Raw genomic sequence first — 18,791 nt, 5'->3', positions numbered from 1 at the left:
TCTTAAACTGACCTACACAAACTTAAACACCACACACAAAATGCTGGTGGAACACAGCAGGCCAGGCAGCATCTATAAGGAGAAGCATTGTCGTCATTTCGGGCCGAGACCCTTTGTCAGGACTAACTGAAAGGAAAGACAGTATGAGTAAATCTCTTACTATCTTTCCTTTCAGTTAGTCCTGACGAAGGGTGTCGGCCCGAAACATCGACAGTGCTTCTCCCTATAGATGCTGCCAGGCCTACTGTGTTCCACCAGCATTTTGTGTGTGTTTGAATTTCCAGCATCTGCAGATTTCCTGGTGTTTGCAAACTTAAACACCATTAGCTTAGCAACACTATGACCGCCTTAACCACTTTGTGCCAAACGGGACTAGATTTCGTGCCTTTTTTGTATAACTTTGTATAATTTATGTTGTTAATTTATTTTTTTGTGAATGATGTGTATCTGATGCTTTGTACCTGTGATGCTGCTGCCAGTGAGATGTTTGTTGCACCTGGTCATATGACAATAAACTCAACTTTGACTTTTGATTTTATTAATATTAATCACAGAATATTGAGAAGACCTGTGTTTTGCAAAAAGAGATCTTAATGGTAAGCAGGAAATTCCTATTTAATTTGATCAAGTGGTCTTCTTTTCAATCAATACTGTCCCATGTAAATCACCCAGATGGGGTAGCTGGACAAATACTAAAATCCTGTGCTGATCATCTGGCTGGACTATTCAGTGAGATCTTTAGCCTCTCACCGGCAGTCTGAGGCACATACTTCGAGCATGCTTCAACTATATCAGTGTGGTAACCTACCTCAGTGACGATCATCCAGTAGCACTTACATCCACAGTGATGAAGTGCTTTGAGAGGTGATGAAACATATCAACTCCTGCTTGAGAAGTGACCTAGATCTACTCCAATTTGCTTGCCAGAGCAATAGGTTCACAGCAGAAGCCATCTCATTTGCTCCTCACTCAACTCTGGAACATCTGGACAGCAAAGAGTCATATGTTAGGATGGTCTGTATCGGCTACAGCTCAGCATTCAATGCCGTCATCCCCTCAAAACTAATCAATAAGCTTCAAGATGTTGGCCTCAGTACCTCCTTGTGCAATTAGATACTCGAGTTGCTCACTTGTAGACCCCAGTCAGTTTGAATTGGCAACAACATCTCCTCGATGATCTCCATCAGTTCAGGTGCATCTTAAGACTGTGTGCTTAGCCCCTGCTCTACTCACTTTGCACCTGACTGTGTGGCTAAACACAACTCCAATGCCATATTCAGTTTGCTGACAACACCAAAGTTGTAGGCCGAATCAAAGGTGGAGATGACTCAGCATACAGGAGAGAGACTGAAAATCTGGCTGAGTGGTACCATAACAATAACCTCTTACTCAATGTCAACAAGACCAGGGAGCTGATTATTGACTACAGGAGGAGGAAACCAGAGGTCCATGAGCCAGTCCTCATTGGGGAACCAGAGATCCATGAACCAGTCCTCATTGGGGAACCAGAGATCCATGAACCAGTCCTCATTGAGGAACCAGAGATCCATGAGCCAGTCCTCATTGGGGAATCAGAGATCCATGAGCCAGTCCTCATTGGGGAATCAGAGATCCATGAGCCAGTCCTCATTGGGGAACCAGAGATCCATGAGCCAGTCCTCATTGGGGAACCAGAGGTCCATGAGCCAGTCCTCATTGGGGAACCAGAGGTCCATGAGCCAGTCCTCATTGGGGAATCAGAGATCCATGAGCCAGTCCTCATTGGGGAATCAGAGATCCATGAGCCAGTCCTCATTGGGGAACCAGAGATCCATGAGCCAGTCCTCATTGGGGAACCAGAGGTCCATGAGCCAGTCCTCATTGGGGAACCAGAGATCCATGAGCCAGTCCTCATTGGGGAACCAGAGATCCATGAGCCAGTCCTCACTGAGGAACCAGAGATCCATGAGCCAGTCCTCATTGGGGAATCAGAGATCCATGAGCCAGTCCTCATTGGGGAACCAGAGGTCCATGAGCCAGTCCTCATTGGGGAATCAGAGATCCATGAGCCAGTCCTCATTGGGGAACCAGAGATCCATGAGCCAGTCCTCATTGGGGAACCAGAGATCCATGAGCCAGTCCTCATTGGGGAACCAGAGGTCCATGAGCCAGTCCTCATTGGGGAATCAGAGATCCATGAGCCAGTCCTCATTGGGGAACCAGAGATCCATGAGCCAGTCCTCATTGGGGAACCAGAGGTCCATGAGCCAGTCCTCATTGGGGAATCAGAGATCCATGAGCCAGTCCTCATTGGGGATCCAGAGATCCATGAGCCAGTCCTCATTGGGGAATCAGAGATCCATGAGCCAGTCCTCATTGGGGATCCAGAGATCCATGAGCCAGTCCTCATTGGGGAATCAGAGATCCATGAGCCAGTCCTCATTGGGGAACCAGAGATCCATGAGCCAGTCCTCATTGAGGAACCAGAGATCCATGAGCCAGTCCACATTGGGGAATCAGAGATCCATGAGCCAGTCCTCATTGGGGATCCAGAGATCCATGAGCCAGTCCTCATTGGGGAATCAGAGATCCATGAGCCAGTCCTCATTGGGGATCCAGAGATCCATGAGCCAGTCCTCATTGGGGAATCAGAGATCCATGAGCCAGTCCTCATTGGGGAACCAGAGATCCATGAGCCAGTCCTCATTGGGGAACCAGAGATCCATGAGCCAGTCCTCATTGGGGAATCAGAGATCCATGAGCCAGTCCTCATTGGGGAACCAGAGATCCATGAGCCAGTCCTCATTGAGGAACCAGAGATCCATGAGCCAGTCCTCATTGGGGAACCAGAGATCCATGAGCCAGTCCTCATTGGGGAACCAGAGATCCATGAGCCAGTCCTCATTGGGGAATCAGAGATCCATGAGCCAGTCCTCATTGGGGAATCAGAGGTCCATGAGCCAGTCCTCATTGGGGAACCAGAGATCCATGAGCCATTCCTCATTGGGGAACCAGAGGTCCATGAGCCAGTCCTCATTGGGGAACCAGAGGTCCATGAGCCAGTCCTCATTGGGGAATCAGAGATCCATGAGCCAGTCCTCATTGGGGAATCAGAGGTCCATGAGCCAGTCCTCATTGGGGAATCAGAGATCCATGAGCCAGTCCTCATTGGGGAACCAGAGATCCATGAGCCAGTCCTCATTGGGGAACCAGAGGTCCATGAGCCAGTCCTCATTGGGGAATCAGAGATCCATGAGCCAGTCCTCATTGGGGAACCAGAGATCCATGAGCCAGTCCTCATTGGGGAACCAGAGGTCCATGAGCCAGTCCTCATTGGGGAATCAGAGATCCATGAGCCAGTCCTCATTGGGGAATCAGAGGTCCATGAGCCAGTCCTCATTGGGGAATCAGAGATCCATGAGCCAGTCCTCATTGGGGAATCAGAGGTCCATGAGCCAGTCCTCATTGGGGAACCAGAGGTCCATGAGCCAGTCTTCATTGGGGAAATCAGAGATCCATGAGCCAGTCCTCATTGGGGAAATCAGAGATCCATGAGCCAGTCCTCATTGGGGAATCAGAGATCCATGAGCCAGTCCTCATTGGGGAACCAGAGATCCATGAGCCAGTCCTCATTGGGGAACCAGAGGTCCATGAGCCAGTCCTCATTGGGGAATCAGAGATCCATGAGCCAGTCCTCATTGGGGAATCAGAGGTCCATGAGCCAGTCCTCATTGGGGAATCAGAGATCCATGAGCCAGTCCTCATTGGGGAATCAGAGGTCCATGAGCCAGTCCTCATTGGGGAACCAGAGGTCCATGAGCCAGTCTTCATTGGGGAAATCAGAGATCCATGAGCCAGTCCTCATTGGGGAAATCAGAGATCCATGAGCCAGTCCTCATTGGGGAATCAGAGATCCATGAGCCAGTCCTCATTGGGGAATCAGAGGTCCATGAGCCAGTCCTCATTGGGGAATCAGAGATCCATGAGCCAGTCCTCATTGGGGAACCAGAGATCCATGAGCCAGTCCTCATTGGGGAATCAGAGATCCATGAGCCAGTCCTCATTGGGGAATCAGAGATCCATGAGCCAGTCTTCATTGGGGAAATCAGAGATCCATGAGCCAGTCCTCATTGGGGAACCAGAGGTCCATGAGCCAGTCCTCATTGGGGAATCAGAGGTCCATGAGCCAGTCCTCATTGGGGAATCAGAGATCCATGAGCCAGTCCTCATTGGGGAATCAGAGATCCATGAGCCAGTCCTCATTGGGGAACCAGAGATCCATGAGCCAGTCCTCATTGGGGAACCAGAGATCCATGAGCCAGTCCTCATTGGGGAATCAGAGATCCATGAGCCAGTCCTCATTGGGGAACCAGAGATCCATGAGCCAGTCCTCATTGAGGAACCAGAGATCCATGAGCCAGTCCTCATTGGGGAACCAGAGATCCATGAGCCAGTCCTCATTGGGGAACCAGAGATCCATGAGCCAGTCCTCATTGGGGAATCAGAGATCCATGAGCCAGTCCTCATTGGGGAATCAGAGGTCCATGAGCCAGTCCTCATTGGGGAACCAGAGATCCATGAGCCATTCCTCATTGGGGAACCAGAGGTCCATGAGCCAGTCCTCATTGGGGAACCAGAGGTCCATGAGCCAGTCCTCATTGGGGAATCAGAGATCCATGAGCCAGTCCTCATTGGGGAATCAGAGGTCCATGAGCCAGTCCTCATTGGGGAATCAGAGATCCATGAGCCAGTCCTCATTGGGGAACCAGAGATCCATGAGCCAGTCCTCATTGGGGAACCAGAGGTCCATGAGCCAGTCCTCATTGGGGAATCAGAGATCCATGAGCCAGTCCTCATTGGGGAACCAGAGATCCATGAGCCAGTCCTCATTGGGGAACCAGAGGTCCATGAGCCAGTCCTCATTGGGGAATCAGAGATCCATGAGCCAGTCCTCATTGGGGAATCAGAGGTCCATGAGCCAGTCCTCATTGGGGAATCAGAGATCCATGAGCCAGTCCTCATTGGGGAATCAGAGGTCCATGAGCCAGTCCTCATTGGGGAACCAGAGGTCCATGAGCCAGTCTTCATTGGGGAAATCAGAGATCCATGAGCCAGTCCTCATTGGGGAAATCAGAGATCCATGAGCCAGTCCTCATTGGGGAATCAGAGATCCATGAGCCAGTCCTCATTGGGGAACCAGAGATCCATGAGCCAGTCCTCATTGGGGAACCAGAGGTCCATGAGCCAGTCCTCATTGGGGAATCAGAGATCCATGAGCCAGTCCTCATTGGGGAATCAGAGGTCCATGAGCCAGTCCTCATTGGGGAATCAGAGATCCATGAGCCAGTCCTCATTGGGGAATCAGAGGTCCATGAGCCAGTCCTCATTGGGGAACCAGAGGTCCATGAGCCAGTCTTCATTGGGGAAATCAGAGATCCATGAGCCAGTCCTCATTGGGGAAATCAGAGATCCATGAGCCAGTCCTCATTGGGGAATCAGAGATCCATGAGCCAGTCCTCATTGGGGAATCAGAGGTCCATGAGCCAGTCCTCATTGGGGAATCAGAGATCCATGAGCCAGTCCTCATTGGGGAACCAGAGATCCATGAGCCAGTCCTCATTGGGGAATCAGAGATCCATGAGCCAGTCCTCATTGGGGAATCAGAGATCCATGAGCCAGTCTTCATTGGGGAAATCAGAGATCCATGAGCCAGTCCTCATTGGGGAACCAGAGGTCCATGAGCCAGTCCTCATTGGGGAATCAGAGGTCCATGAGCCAGTCCTCATTGGGGAATCAGAGATCCATGAGCCAGTCCTCATTGGGGAAATCAGAGATCCATGAGCCAGTCCTCATTGGGGAATCAGAGATCCATGAGCCAGTCCTCATTGGGGATCCAGAGATCCATGAGCCAGTCCTCATTGGGGAATCAGAGATCCATGAGCCAGTCCTCATTGGGGAACCAGAGATCCATGAGCCAGTCCTCATTGGGGAACCAGAGATCCATGAGCCAGTCCTCATTGGGGAATCAGAGATCCATGAGCCAGTCCTCATTGGGGAACCAGAGATCCATGAGCCAGTCCTCATTGAGGAACCAGAGATCCATGAGCCAGTCCTCATTGGGGAACCAGAGATCCATGAGCCAGTCCTCATTGGGGAACCAGAGATCCATGAGCCAGTCCTCATTGGGGAATCAGAGATCCATGAGCCAGTCCTCATTGGGGAATCAGAGGTCCATGAGCCAGTCCTCATTGGGGAACCAGAGATCCATGAGCCATTCCTCATTGGGGAACCAGAGGTCCATGAGCCAGTCCTCATTGGGGAACCAGAGGTCCATGAGCCAGTCCTCATTGGGGAATCAGAGATCCATGAGCCAGTCCTCATTGGGGAATCAGAGGTCCATGAGCCAGTCCTCATTGGGGAATCAGAGATCCATGAGCCAGTCCTCATTGGGGAACCAGAGATCCATGAGCCAGTCCTCATTGGGGAACCAGAGGTCCATGAGCCAGTCCTCATTGGGGAATCAGAGATCCATGAGCCAGTCCTCATTGGGGAACCAGAGATCCATGAGCCAGTCCTCATTGGGGAACCAGAGGTCCATGAGCCAGTCCTCATTGGGGAATCAGAGATCCATGAGCCAGTCCTCATTGGGGAATCAGAGGTCCATGAGCCAGTCCTCATTGGGGAATCAGAGATCCATGAGCCAGTCCTCATTGGGGAATCAGAGGTCCATGAGCCAGTCCTCATTGGGGAACCAGAGGTCCATGAGCCAGTCTTCATTGGGGAAATCAGAGATCCATGAGCCAGTCCTCATTGGGGAAATCAGAGATCCATGAGCCAGTCCTCATTGGGGAATCAGAGATCCATGAGCCAGTCCTCATTGGGGAACCAGAGATCCATGAGCCAGTCCTCATTGGGGAACCAGAGGTCCATGAGCCAGTCCTCATTGGGGAATCAGAGATCCATGAGCCAGTCCTCATTGGGGAATCAGAGGTCCATGAGCCAGTCCTCATTGGGGAACCAGAGGTCCATGAGCCAGTCTTCATTGGGGAAATCAGAGATCCATGAGCCAGTCCTCATTGGGGAAATCAGAGATCCATGAGCCAGTCCTCATTGGGGAATCAGAGATCCATGAGCCAGTCCTCATTGGGGAATCAGAGGTCCATGAGCCAGTCCTCATTGGGGAATCAGAGATCCATGAGCCAGTCCTCATTGGGGAACCAGAGATCCATGAGCCAGTCCTCATTGGGGAATCAGAGATCCATGAGCCAGTCCTCATTGGGGAATCAGAGATCCATGAGCCAGTCTTCATTGGGGAAATCAGAGATCCATGAGCCAGTCCTCATTGGGGAACCAGAGGTCCATGAGCCAGTCCTCATTGGGGAATCAGAGGTCCATGAGCCAGTCCTCATTGGGGAATCAGAGATCCATGAGCCAGTCCTCATTGGGGAAATCAGAGATCCATGAGCCAGTCCTCATTGGGGAAATCAGAGATCCATGAGCCAGTCCTCATTGGGGAATCAGAGGTCCATGAGCCAGTCCTCATTGGGGAACCAGAGATCCATGAGCCAGTCCTCATTGGGGAACCAGAGATCCATGAGCCAGTCCTCATTGGGGAACCAGAGATCCATGAGCCAGTCCTCATTGGGGAACCAGAGATCCATGAGCCAGTCCTCATTGGGGAACCAGAGGTCCATGAGCCAGTCCTCATTGGGGAATCAGAGATCCATGAGCCAGTCCTCATTGGGGAATCAGAGATCCATGAGCCAGTCCTCATTGGGGAACCAGAGATCCATGAGCCAGTCCTCATTGGGGAACCAGAGATCCATGAGCCAGTCCTCATTGGGGAACCAGAGGTAGAGAGGGTCAGCAACTTTAAATCTCTGTGTTATTATTTCAGAGGACCTGTCCTGGGTGCAGCACATAAGTGCAATTACAAAGGAAGCGTGGTGGTGCCTTTACTTCCTTAGACTTTGCAAAGATTCGGCATGACATCGAAAACCTTGACAAACTTCTATAGAAGTGCAGTGGAGAGCATACTGATTGGTTGCATCACAACCTGGCATGCCCTTGAATGGAAAAAAACTACAAAAATTGTGGATACAGCTCAGTCCATCACGAATAAAGCCTTCTCACCACGGAGCACAACTACATGAAATGCTGTCATAGGAAGGCAGAAAACATCATCAGGGACCCCACACCACCTAGGTCACACTTTCTTCTCGCTGCTGCCATCAGGAAGAAGGTACAAGAGCCTCAGGACTCACTTCACCGGGTTCAGGAACAGTTACCACTCCTCAACCATCAGCTCTTGAACCAGAGAGGATAACTTTACTCAACTTCACTTGCCCTATCAATGAACTCTTCCCACAACATACGGACTTACTTTCAAGGACTTTTCATCTCATGTTCTCAATATTTATTGTTTATTTTATTTTTGTGTTTGCACAGTTTGTTGTCTTTTGCACACCGGTTGAACAAAAGACAAATGTTCTTTCATTGAATCTATTATGGTTATTATTCTATTACAGATTTATTGAGTGTGCCCACAAGAATATGAATCTTGGGGTAGTAGATGGTGATAAATATGCACTTTGATAATAAATTTACTTTGAACTTTGACCATCATATATAGGCACATATTTTTCTAGTTTGAAGCCAAACAGATAGCTATGAAGCTGGAATTCTGAAAAGTAAACTGAATAAATTGGAAATGCACATTAGGTCCACCCTTGATGAATGATGTTAATCTTCTGGATAAGGGACAGATTCATCACATTAGAGTGGGAGTAAAAACAGGTGATCAGGTCAAAAGCACAACAAAAATGGAGAAGAGAGGCAGCTTGTGTATTGAATTGTTTAAATGAACCGTTGTTGAAATGTGAAAAATGCTTTATTCACATAGGCAGAATCTCAGATAAGTAAAAGAAGAACAACAAAACAAAGAAAGAAGGTTTGTCAAAGTGCAGTCTGGTGACGTGAAATGTGAGTTGTGAAAACCAACCAGAAGGGAAGTCTAGGAGATCACAGAGAAATCTGAAACGTGATGTTGAAGCCCAAGGACTGACAGATACCATGCAGAAAAGTATGATGCTGTTTTTGATAGATCCCTACTAGACACACAGTTGATGTTGTACTACATTAGATGCACAATCACTGAAGTGGGAAGTATACACCAAATTGTTACTCTATCCCCAGTCATCACATAAATAATAGACACGTGTTCAGCCACAACTAATTAAAATTGTTCATGTTTAGGTCATATTGCACAGACAAGGTACAATAATCCCTTGCTTGAACAAGATAAAACACAATCAAAATTGATTGAGCAGAAATATCCTGATAATGGATAAATTTTCACCATGATTATGAATCCTTCACCTAATTTATCCCATAATTGTGTTTAAGTGTTTGAATTGTTTATGTGACTTCATTATAGCAAAGCTAGGAAGAATATGTAGACCATTTTGCTAAAGTTATTATTCTTCTGATTCCTGTTTTATTTTTCACAAAACAGGAATCAAAGCCGAGATAGAATTGATTTAACAAAATAAGTTATACCAGGGGTATTTAATTCTCAATGCTGTCTTGTTGCAGAAGCTTCATTAATAATGTGTCGATAAGCATGGGATAGGAGGCCAGTGAGAGCTGAGCAGCGCAGTAACCTAGGAGATGGTCACATGAGCAGCTTTAAGACTCCTCTTCTAATGAATCACCAACAGTGAGATTGCTGGTTCACTTATTGTGTTTACTCCATAAGAATCAACTTTGCAAAGGAAAAACCTTTGGCTATAGTAGTCACAAAGGGTTTTATTAACTCCACAGCATTTAAAGAGGACATTACACTAAAATGAAGGTGGAATGTATTCATTGAGAAAGAAAACAGTGTTAAAGACCAACTTGAAAAACTTACGTAGTTTTGGATTTCATCAGCAGTAAAATGTAAATTCTACAATAAGTAAGTATGTGAATTGTTTGACTTTTAGAAGAACTTGTTGATTGCATATAATATTCATTTACGCAAATGTATTCATGGGAGATAATTCCTTCTATATACGGTAAGCTGAAGAGAATAATGATCTGGACTGCAGAAGTCTCTATTTTTTATAAACAATTCTGCTTTCAGTTAGTTTGGTAACCGGTGGACATTTTACAAGGCAATGACATTTCTTTTCGGAAATCAGTCTAATGTAACAGGTTGATATACAGTATTTTGAATTCTAATGTCAACAAATAAATATTTTAGCATAATCTGGATCATTTGCAATTTTGTACATCAAAGTCAATAGTAACTTCAAAAAATATATGGAAATATTAATGTTATTGCCCTGCAGCTAAACAGTATTCTCATGAATATGAAGTTATAATATTGGCAAAAATTTAAGTTTTCCAGGAAGTATTATTTTGTGAATTTTCAATAACTTTTTTGTTGGAAAAGATGAACTTTCATTTCAATTGAAGCAGAAGGTTCAGGAAAAGCACAGTGATATCATTCTATTTCTCTCCCAGCCTTTTTTCTGGCCTCAAATACCACTGAATCCCATGTCTAGAAAACTGATTAAGCAAGTTTTTGATTTTGATGTACAACATTAAATGTTAGAACAAAAGTGCATTTGAGGAGTGGTTCCTTCCAATTTTTGTCTTTTTTTGGTTTTTTTTTACAGTCATGCCAATGTTCACGACATATTCAGTTTTGGTGAAACAGACATCTACTGGAACTAAACTGGAACTGTCAATGAGGTGACAACTGTGAGACAAGCAATGGTTAGACCTTTTGATATTGATTGAGAGGAGCTAAACATGCATTTGGAGAAGGTGCGAAGATTATTAGGCTTTCTGAAAATTGCGATGTACTCAAAAGAAAATGTAAGCGCTATCAAATGAATAACAACAACAGTAGGACTAATGAATTATTGGACAATATATGTCTGAATTACTTTAAATTACCTTATCACATCAAATTGTAAAGCATCAAAATAGGTTTGTAGGTTGGATTTTGCATCAACTTCGCTTCAACTAGAACTGGAAGACTTCCCTGAGCCATTCACTTATTAAGAGAGTGACAGAGACCTGTATTAAAATTACAATTCATGTGATGCCTAACCTTCTGAAGAAAGCTCTGTTTTCAGTATCTGCCATTGTAAGTTTTTTATCTGCAATCCTGCTTACTGTGGCACTGGGAACGACACGATGGGTGACTGGTACCATTTTGTGCAAAACAGGGGCTGAAATAGTGAATGCTACAGATCCAGAAATGGCAAAGTTTATAGGACACCTTTACTATGGACTATTCCGAGGACGGAAAATACGAAAGTGTGGTCTTGGAGGACGGTACTCTGAAATCACAAGTAATTACAATGAATATTGGAAAATTATGTTATTGTTTAATTTGTTATTTAAATGTACTCTGTGGCACTCAGGGTTTCTCTCTGGAACTCATAAGTACTGGTCCTGATGAAGGTGATAAACTTTTCCCTCATTTGCAAACGGTTCAGACCAAGATCATTGTACAAGTCTCCTAGTGAGTCTCTTGACTTTTCTTAAAGTGGCATTAAATTGACAACCCATTTTCTGGCTTTCCTGTCTTTAGACAAGGCTGCCATACCTGAAGCTAGATTGAGGACATATATTCCTAGCAATTGGATTGCACCTGTTTTTGGCACATGTTTAGCATTATCTGCAAATAAGCCCCCTCAAAAATAATAGGGAAATTGCCCAAAAGCACATGCAGAAAAGCATGCAAGTATTTAATACTAGAAGTAGAATACGGTCTGGAAACAAATTTAGCACAACTACCAAATCTTTGGTGTACAGCAATCAGAGAGGGGTGATGGCCCTTTAAGTAATATCCACCAATAGCAGCCCAAACAAGAGTAGGTAACAATATGGCTGTCTAGGGAGAAAGAAGTGTTGCAGGAAGGTGGAAAAGACATCCCAGATTTATCAGAAGGACATTAAAGTCCCATTGAGCATGATTCTTTTCAGAAAGGAGTCTCTGTCTGATGGGCCAGGACTTACCCTGATCACCTTTGGAAAAGCTTGGCAGGGGGTGGCTTGAGTTGTCTCCTCCAAGATGTAAATGTTGCCAGTCAGTGTAAAAGCTTTGCAACTTCACAAAGGTGACAAGCTTGTGCAGGAAAGTGGGACACTTTGAAAGGTGGGGCTTCCTCAGGTCTTCTCCCTTGTGTACTTTGGAATAGGCAACTGGTCCAAAGACTTGAAGTGAACTTCACTTGGAGCTCCATGAGGAATGATTGAGTGCGAACTTAATTAGCTTGAAATATGAGCTCATTAATCATCTCCCTAACAATTTCTTGCTAATCTAAACAATATACTGAACAGTGCATTACTTTTAACTGCATTGATTACAATAATGAATCAACATTATTGATACCTGTGGCAGTCCAACATGTTAAAAGGTCTCAACCTCTGCTTGCACTTCCAAGTGTTGCTTTTTGAAGGGCAGTTATTTGTGCATTTTACCACTCTTCAAGGAACATAGAGGTATTGCAGCAAGTCAATAAAGTAGTTGGATTAGTGATTCATTCATTGATGAGATAAGTTTTGTATAAGTGGACCTGCAAAGCTACATGCAAAGTGGAAATGCATGATGAGCTTGCACCTTGCCTATACATTATCTCATATCTCATGTCTGGTAATTGATTTACTGGATTGGTAGTAATGATTGGGAAATGAAGTACATTGCTTACTGTGCTCTGAGGACTATTGTTTTGAAGCACTTCATAGATGGACTTAACTGGATCTCCTGCCTGAGCTCTCTAACTCAAACTGAGTGGCCAATGCAATGTTGCCAATCATGTATCATTGAGGAGCCTGTTTAAGGAGGGAATGGCATCCTTTACTTTTCTGCAGTTGGCTCTGAAGCTGCCCAATCACATCTCCCAATGTCAGGAGAGTATGACTTTAAATAGCTAGAAAAGCAAGAACTTGCCAACTTCCAACAAGGCTATTCCATGGCAGTAGTTGTATGAAGATTTGGTTTGGATTTATGTTAGTAGAGTTAAAAATATGTTCTGTATGGCAAATTATGTCATTAGATACACTTCTGTCTGTGGGAAAATGTTCGGCAGGCTAGTATGAATTTTGATCAGAAGTGTCCAGTCAGTTTCATCTGGAAATGATTACTAACATAGTATTTTTCTGAACTAAATTAATTTTGAATTGCATAGCACTTTAAAAGTTAGTGCTGGGTAATCTATTTTTGAGCTGTTAAGTGTTAACTCTGACATTTCTCATCTTGAAGACCACATATAAAAAGAATATTATAGTTAATTTTGCAAAAGAAATGACCTTTTCATGAGAGTTTATCTTTAGCATGATTCATTTTCAGTGAGAATTATGGAGAGGATCGAAATTTTATTAATATTTCAGTAGCAGGATGGTACAGAACTCGTTGAAATTGCAGTCATTCTTCCTTTTCCAGTGTGCGTTTTTCACAAATGGGAATTAGTCAAATACAAAAAAAATCAAAGGGGCAGCTTGTTTTAAATCAGATCAATTTTTGGATCATTTCATCTAGCATTCAGTTTTATTGTCCCTAAAAAGAACAAATGTCATCACAGAATGTCAGTGGAATATATAACATGATAAAACAGCACATATTGCTACATGTAACTGGGTGTTCATTTACATAAACAATAAATGGACTTGAAGAGAGAATTACTTTCTGGATGATAAATGACGTATGTCCTGAGAAACTCATTGAGCATATAAATCCTATGAAGCTTGTAAAAGAACTAGCTGCCTTATGAAGCAAAACTTATTCTTCACACTTATAAGCATCTCTAAAATTTTAAATGTTTTATTGTGTTTACTACCTGAATGGTAATTGGGAAGATAGGTAAGTAACCTAATACCTGGACTATGAAGATGAGAATCTACCCATATACCAATCTTATCTAAAGTAAACTACATCAATGCCTGTGTGATTGGATTGCATTGAAGTGCCTGGCTGCCACCTTCCATCATGTTGGCTGAAGTTTACAAGATATCGATCAGCCAATCTGATATAGGAAATAACTGCATGACTTAAGTAGGGGGTGGTGCCAACAGGCAGAAAATAATGGCAAATCAAAATAAGAAAGATACATTGATCTTGTAAAATTCATTGCAGATGCTCAATCCTTCCTCATTCAATCCTGTTTGGGTGGAATGCTGCTGGTGGACTGGGAGCACCATTAAGAAGCTTCATTGCTCTAGAACTCATCGCACAGATGAGGCCATTTGGTCCATCAGACATGTGTAGGTGCAATGACTCTCCATTCTACAGTATTTCATACTGTTATCTTCTCACAGGAAATAAAAGGTGGAAGAATAAAACAAGTAAGAATAACCTGAAGCACACAGCACTCAGCAGGAGTCCAGGAGTCCTGTGCAATATTTTGTTGAGACTATAAACACATAGATGACATCAAGAAAAAGGAAAAAGAAAATGATATAACCATTTTCAAACTGGAGATAAAATAGCATTGGGCTTTTTAGAGTTAAGATAAATGAAAACTAATAGACTGTTATGCATAATAACATACTCTTCAACTAAATGACACAGTTAAATTTGGAGGTAAACTGAATACGCAGTTCTGCTATAATTTTCTTCACAATGAACGGTGAAAATGTGCAACAGTTTACTAGCAGGTGAATGATATAGATAAATTTAAAATGTAACCTGATTAATTGAAGACATGCAGAAGTGGAAATAAAAGTCTCAGAAATGATGTTGAGAATATTAACAATTAAGATACTTATAGGCTTTCCTCTACCATAATTTTAAAGAATAATATTAGTGTTGATAAAATGGATAAAAGAATGTCATGTAAAGTCACGTTACAGCAGCTGTATACAGTAAATTATGTGCATATTGTGTGCCTATAATTTAACTTAATAATCAGACAATAGGACTATGATGATTTTTGAGAAAAATACCGAGTTGTCAAAGATGACAGTAATGTGAAATTGGTTTTGTGCAGGTCTCTATTTTTGAACTCTGTGCCTCAGAGTACGCACATAAATGCATGAAATTCAAAATAAATCACCAGTCCTTCCCAATATTTCCCCCCCAAGGTATCTGCTGATACATTGTAGCCAATAATTCTCTCTTGCATTAAAGAGCCTTCCAGTTTGAGCATTGGCCCGGTTAAGAGCAATTAATTCAGTTAAATCAGATCTGGAGTTGCCTTGTTCTAGATTACATGTCACTACATCTTGGATAAACTCATTGATCTATTAGATAAAAAATGATAAAATTATTCTAGATATGAAAATAATAGTCATGGAAAAGTAGCATCACTGTGGACAACTAAACTTAATTTGAAAATTCAGATTTGTCATTACTGTTCATCAGTTTTTCATATGCATTAATATAAATCCTTTTCCAGAAACATGCATGCTTTCGTTATAATATTTTTAATCTATATTTTCAGTTTTTCCACAGTTGGCGAAAACATTGAATACTGCTGTGCACATTTTGGTTATATTGTTTATCTGCCTAGCAATTGCATTTGCTATGGTTAGTTTTGGATTTTGTATTTACAATGCAGTGAAAATCCCTTACCAGGCCATGAAAGGATCAATGGGCATCCACCTCTGGAATTTGTTTGCAAGTAAGTGTATTGAACACAATATTTCATGCAGTGTTCCTTTCCTGTTTTCAAATAAAGGGATATGCATGATATTAAACAGTTGAAGCATAATTAGTACTACTTATACTACAGTAATTTAAAACTTTGAATAATGGTATGCTTTGTTACAAGCTCCCAGTTTCAATAATCTTTGGAACGGAATGCTTGTAACAAAGCATACCATAACCCAAAGCTTTTAAATCCAAGGTACATAAACAAATTGGGCTGTTGCTGTACTGTCCTAACTTTATCTGTTCTATCAATCCTCAAATGAAGGAAATTCCAGCACCTGCAGTCTCCTGTTGTCTCCAATCATTAAATGAAGTAATTTTAAAGCCTCAAATTAATGTTCCACATATTTGAAAGAAAAATTGGTTTTTTTTTCTTGATAACATGTAACATTCATGTTTTTGCTGCTCATGACTCTCAACTATCATAACATTAATATTTTGTTGTTTTATATTGTGATTATTTCGACCATGCACAAGTTGGGCCAAAGAGCATGTTTACATGCTGTAGGGCTATTTTTCCAATATTTTCCATCTGCAGGAATGTTATTTTGTTATATAGTTTTTAATCTAAACTGTTTAATATCTCCCATATCCCTTTAGTAAATAGTTTTATTTATAAATTAATAATTTAGGAAGAATGAGCTATACATCCTACAAAAGAAATATATATTTTTTCTTGCTAACATTAACGCTGAGATTACATAATGTCTGTTATTTTAGCTCTTTGTAGTTATAAAAATTCCTTACAAGATATCAATAGTGCTACCATCATATTAGATAGCTTTGGTAAGGCTCCTTGATTCTGCATTGAACCAAGTCACTTTAAAAATACCTTCTTTGCATATTCATTTATACCTTAAGGGAATACGAAAGAAATCAGAAACTATGCACATCATGTGTTAAATATTTTTTGAGAGATGAGCTTCAAAGACTTCAGCAGTACTTCAGCTACAACAAGTGTATGGGACATTGGAAAAAAGTTGAATTTCCCCATGGGGATGAATAAAGTATCTATCTATCTATCTATCTACTTCAGACTGATGTCTGTCCCTCACACATCAGTAATTAGGTTGTTCCAAATGGCAAGGAGTAATAGGTAAATTTTAGAAAAATTGGAGAATTGTTGGCCATGGGGAACTGTTATAAAAAAAGTAGTGGAGGTTTGTGTAGGTCAGCCATGATCTTATTGCATGATGGGGCAGGCTTGGGTTGCTAGGTGAATTACTCCTGTTCCTATTGTCATGTGTTGCATATATAATATAAATTTGTGCCTCATTCAACTATTATTGGGTACAATACAACAATATATCTAGGCAGAAACAAATCTCTCCAGTCAGAAGTGTGCTAAACTATTATTTAATTAACTCACTCCAGCCTAGCAGAGAAGTTAAATATCGTGGTTGTTAGAATTCTGTTGAGACTGATAGTTCTTTCTTGAAGGCATCAACTCTATGCCATCTGTTAGGTTTGACATGATACTTCTTCTATGTCTTGATACCAAATGGTCATTTGCAATGCATGAATTCATCATCCATTCAGCTCTACATTCTGATACTTGCATGTACGCACCTCTATTAGAAATTACTTGATCATGGACTGACACAGGAACATGTTTGAATTCAGCACCTTAATCAATGTTGCATCAAGGTCCATTGCAGTACAGCAGTCACCCACCCAGTTAACATCGTCTAAATCTCCATCTTTATCCTGTTTGTAAATCATCTTCTCATTGACTAAAACTGGCTGAGGCATGAGCAGAGCCAGATAAAAAGTTCTAGATGAGGCAAATCTATGGACAGGGAAGTGTGCTATATCATTCTATGTTGGAATTGCAATGTTTTCCCTCCACAGGTCTATGTGGATTGTTTGCAATTGTTTGTTTCTTTGCCACTGTGAAACTTCACCACCACACAGAACGAGTTGCCAATTTTCGTGAGCAAGTCTTTAAGTTTGTTATACTTCAGGAATACTTCGACTCTTCCTTCTGGATTTGTGTGGCAAGCCCTGTGGTACATATAGTGAATATTCTAATTGTGTGCATCAGCGGAATACAATGCCCCACATTAAAGACCAAATCAGAGGAAGCAAATGTCACAGCCGAAGACCTGATGTACTAGTCAAACAATGTCATTGGTATCATGCAGGAACATATCATTGGAAAATTTCACCTGTAATGAACTGCTTCCAAAAGCCAAATACATCTCGTTCATTTTGTGAAAAACAATTCATGTCTGGTGTAATATTGGAAGAGCCCTTAAACTACCATTAAATGTATTTTGTCTCAATGGAACTACACATAAGTTGTCTTTATGTAAATATTTAATGGTAAAATGTGTATTTTCTTCATCCAGCCAGTTATTATTCAAAATCTTCATTTGTTTGATATGTATTTTAAAACTTTTTTTCATATGCTTGTGAAAATGTGTTGGATGTTTGACAAAACTACGTAACTGTCATCACTGAGAATAAAATAAAATAACTGGACACATGGCTGCCATCACCCTCGCCTCTCTCGTCTGTCGTGAGCAGGGCTGGTTCCAGTGGTCTCATCTCAAAGGCTCCCTTATCTAGGTTGACTATGTACCACCACAGTCTTCCTTGCCTGGATGTTACTGCACCTTCCACGCTCCCTCCTTTTTGTCCTGTACAGGACAACACAAACCTTACTGAATTCCACAGTCTCTGAAGCTCTGTGACAGTTGCATCAGGGACAGCTGGCTGTTGATGTCAGGGACGTACTGTACGTGCAACACTCCTGGTTAATAGTGGCACAAGTACCACCTCTCTTAGGTAACAAGAAGTCCAGTACCAGTTATATTTTGAAGGGTTGCAGTGTGGATTGCCTGTATTTCGGCAGCAATGTCATTAGTGGCCTGGTTCATACCATGAGCCGCTAAGGCTGTATCTTCATTCTTCATTGCTGAAACCATATTAATGCTCTCACGAACCAGTTTCCAGGTCCCCAGAACAGGAACAGTACAATCCAGAAATACTCAGACTCCATACCCCTTCAATGGCAGGCCACACAGCACGATGTGGAGAGAGTAGGAATGTGATTCATCTGTTGTACTACATAAGCCAGATAACAACAACCTCTCCACCGCTTTGCTTCAGGCCAAAGATCCCATTATAGGAGGGGTACTCTGGCAGCCATTGATAGACCTGA

At 42.7% G+C, this 18,791-nt stretch overlaps 1 protein-coding gene across 1 annotated transcript; it reads left to right on the top strand.

The window, feature by feature from the left end:
• Positions 1-9,693: 9,693 nt before the first annotated feature.
• clrn2 (clarin 2) lies at positions 9,694-18,120 on the top strand. Its single transcript, XM_073063969.1, has 4 exons — positions 9,694-9,934; positions 10,641-11,324; positions 15,417-15,596; positions 17,477-18,120. The coding sequence occupies exons 2-4, from the start codon at positions 11,072-11,074 to the stop codon at positions 17,740-17,742; spliced, it is 699 nt and encodes a 232-aa protein (XP_072920070.1). The 5' UTR covers positions 9,694-9,934; positions 10,641-11,071; the 3' UTR covers positions 17,743-18,120.
• Positions 18,121-18,791: the final 671 nt, after the last annotated feature.

This window comes from Hemitrygon akajei, chromosome 13, assembly GCF_048418815.1.
Source record: "Hemitrygon akajei chromosome 13, sHemAka1.3, whole genome shotgun sequence".
NCBI lineage: Eukaryota > Metazoa > Chordata > Chondrichthyes > Myliobatiformes > Dasyatidae > Hemitrygon > Hemitrygon akajei.
The sequence above is the reverse complement of the archived record's forward strand: the minus strand, read 5'-3'. Positions and strand labels throughout refer to the sequence as shown.

Bases quoted from the DNA above. Each gene is read 5' to 3' on its own strand.
- clrn2 (XM_073063969.1), top strand. From the start codon at position 11,072: ATGCCTAACCTTCTGAAGAAAGCTCTGTTTTCAGTATCTGCCATTGTA. The intron at 11,325-15,416 runs GTAATTACAATG...CTATATTTTCAG, and splicing joins ACGGTACTCTGAAATCACAA to TTTTTCCACAGTTGGCGAAA. The intron at 15,597-17,476 runs GTAAGTGTATTG...TTCCCTCCACAG, and splicing joins CCTCTGGAATTTGTTTGCAA to GTCTATGTGGATTGTTTGCA.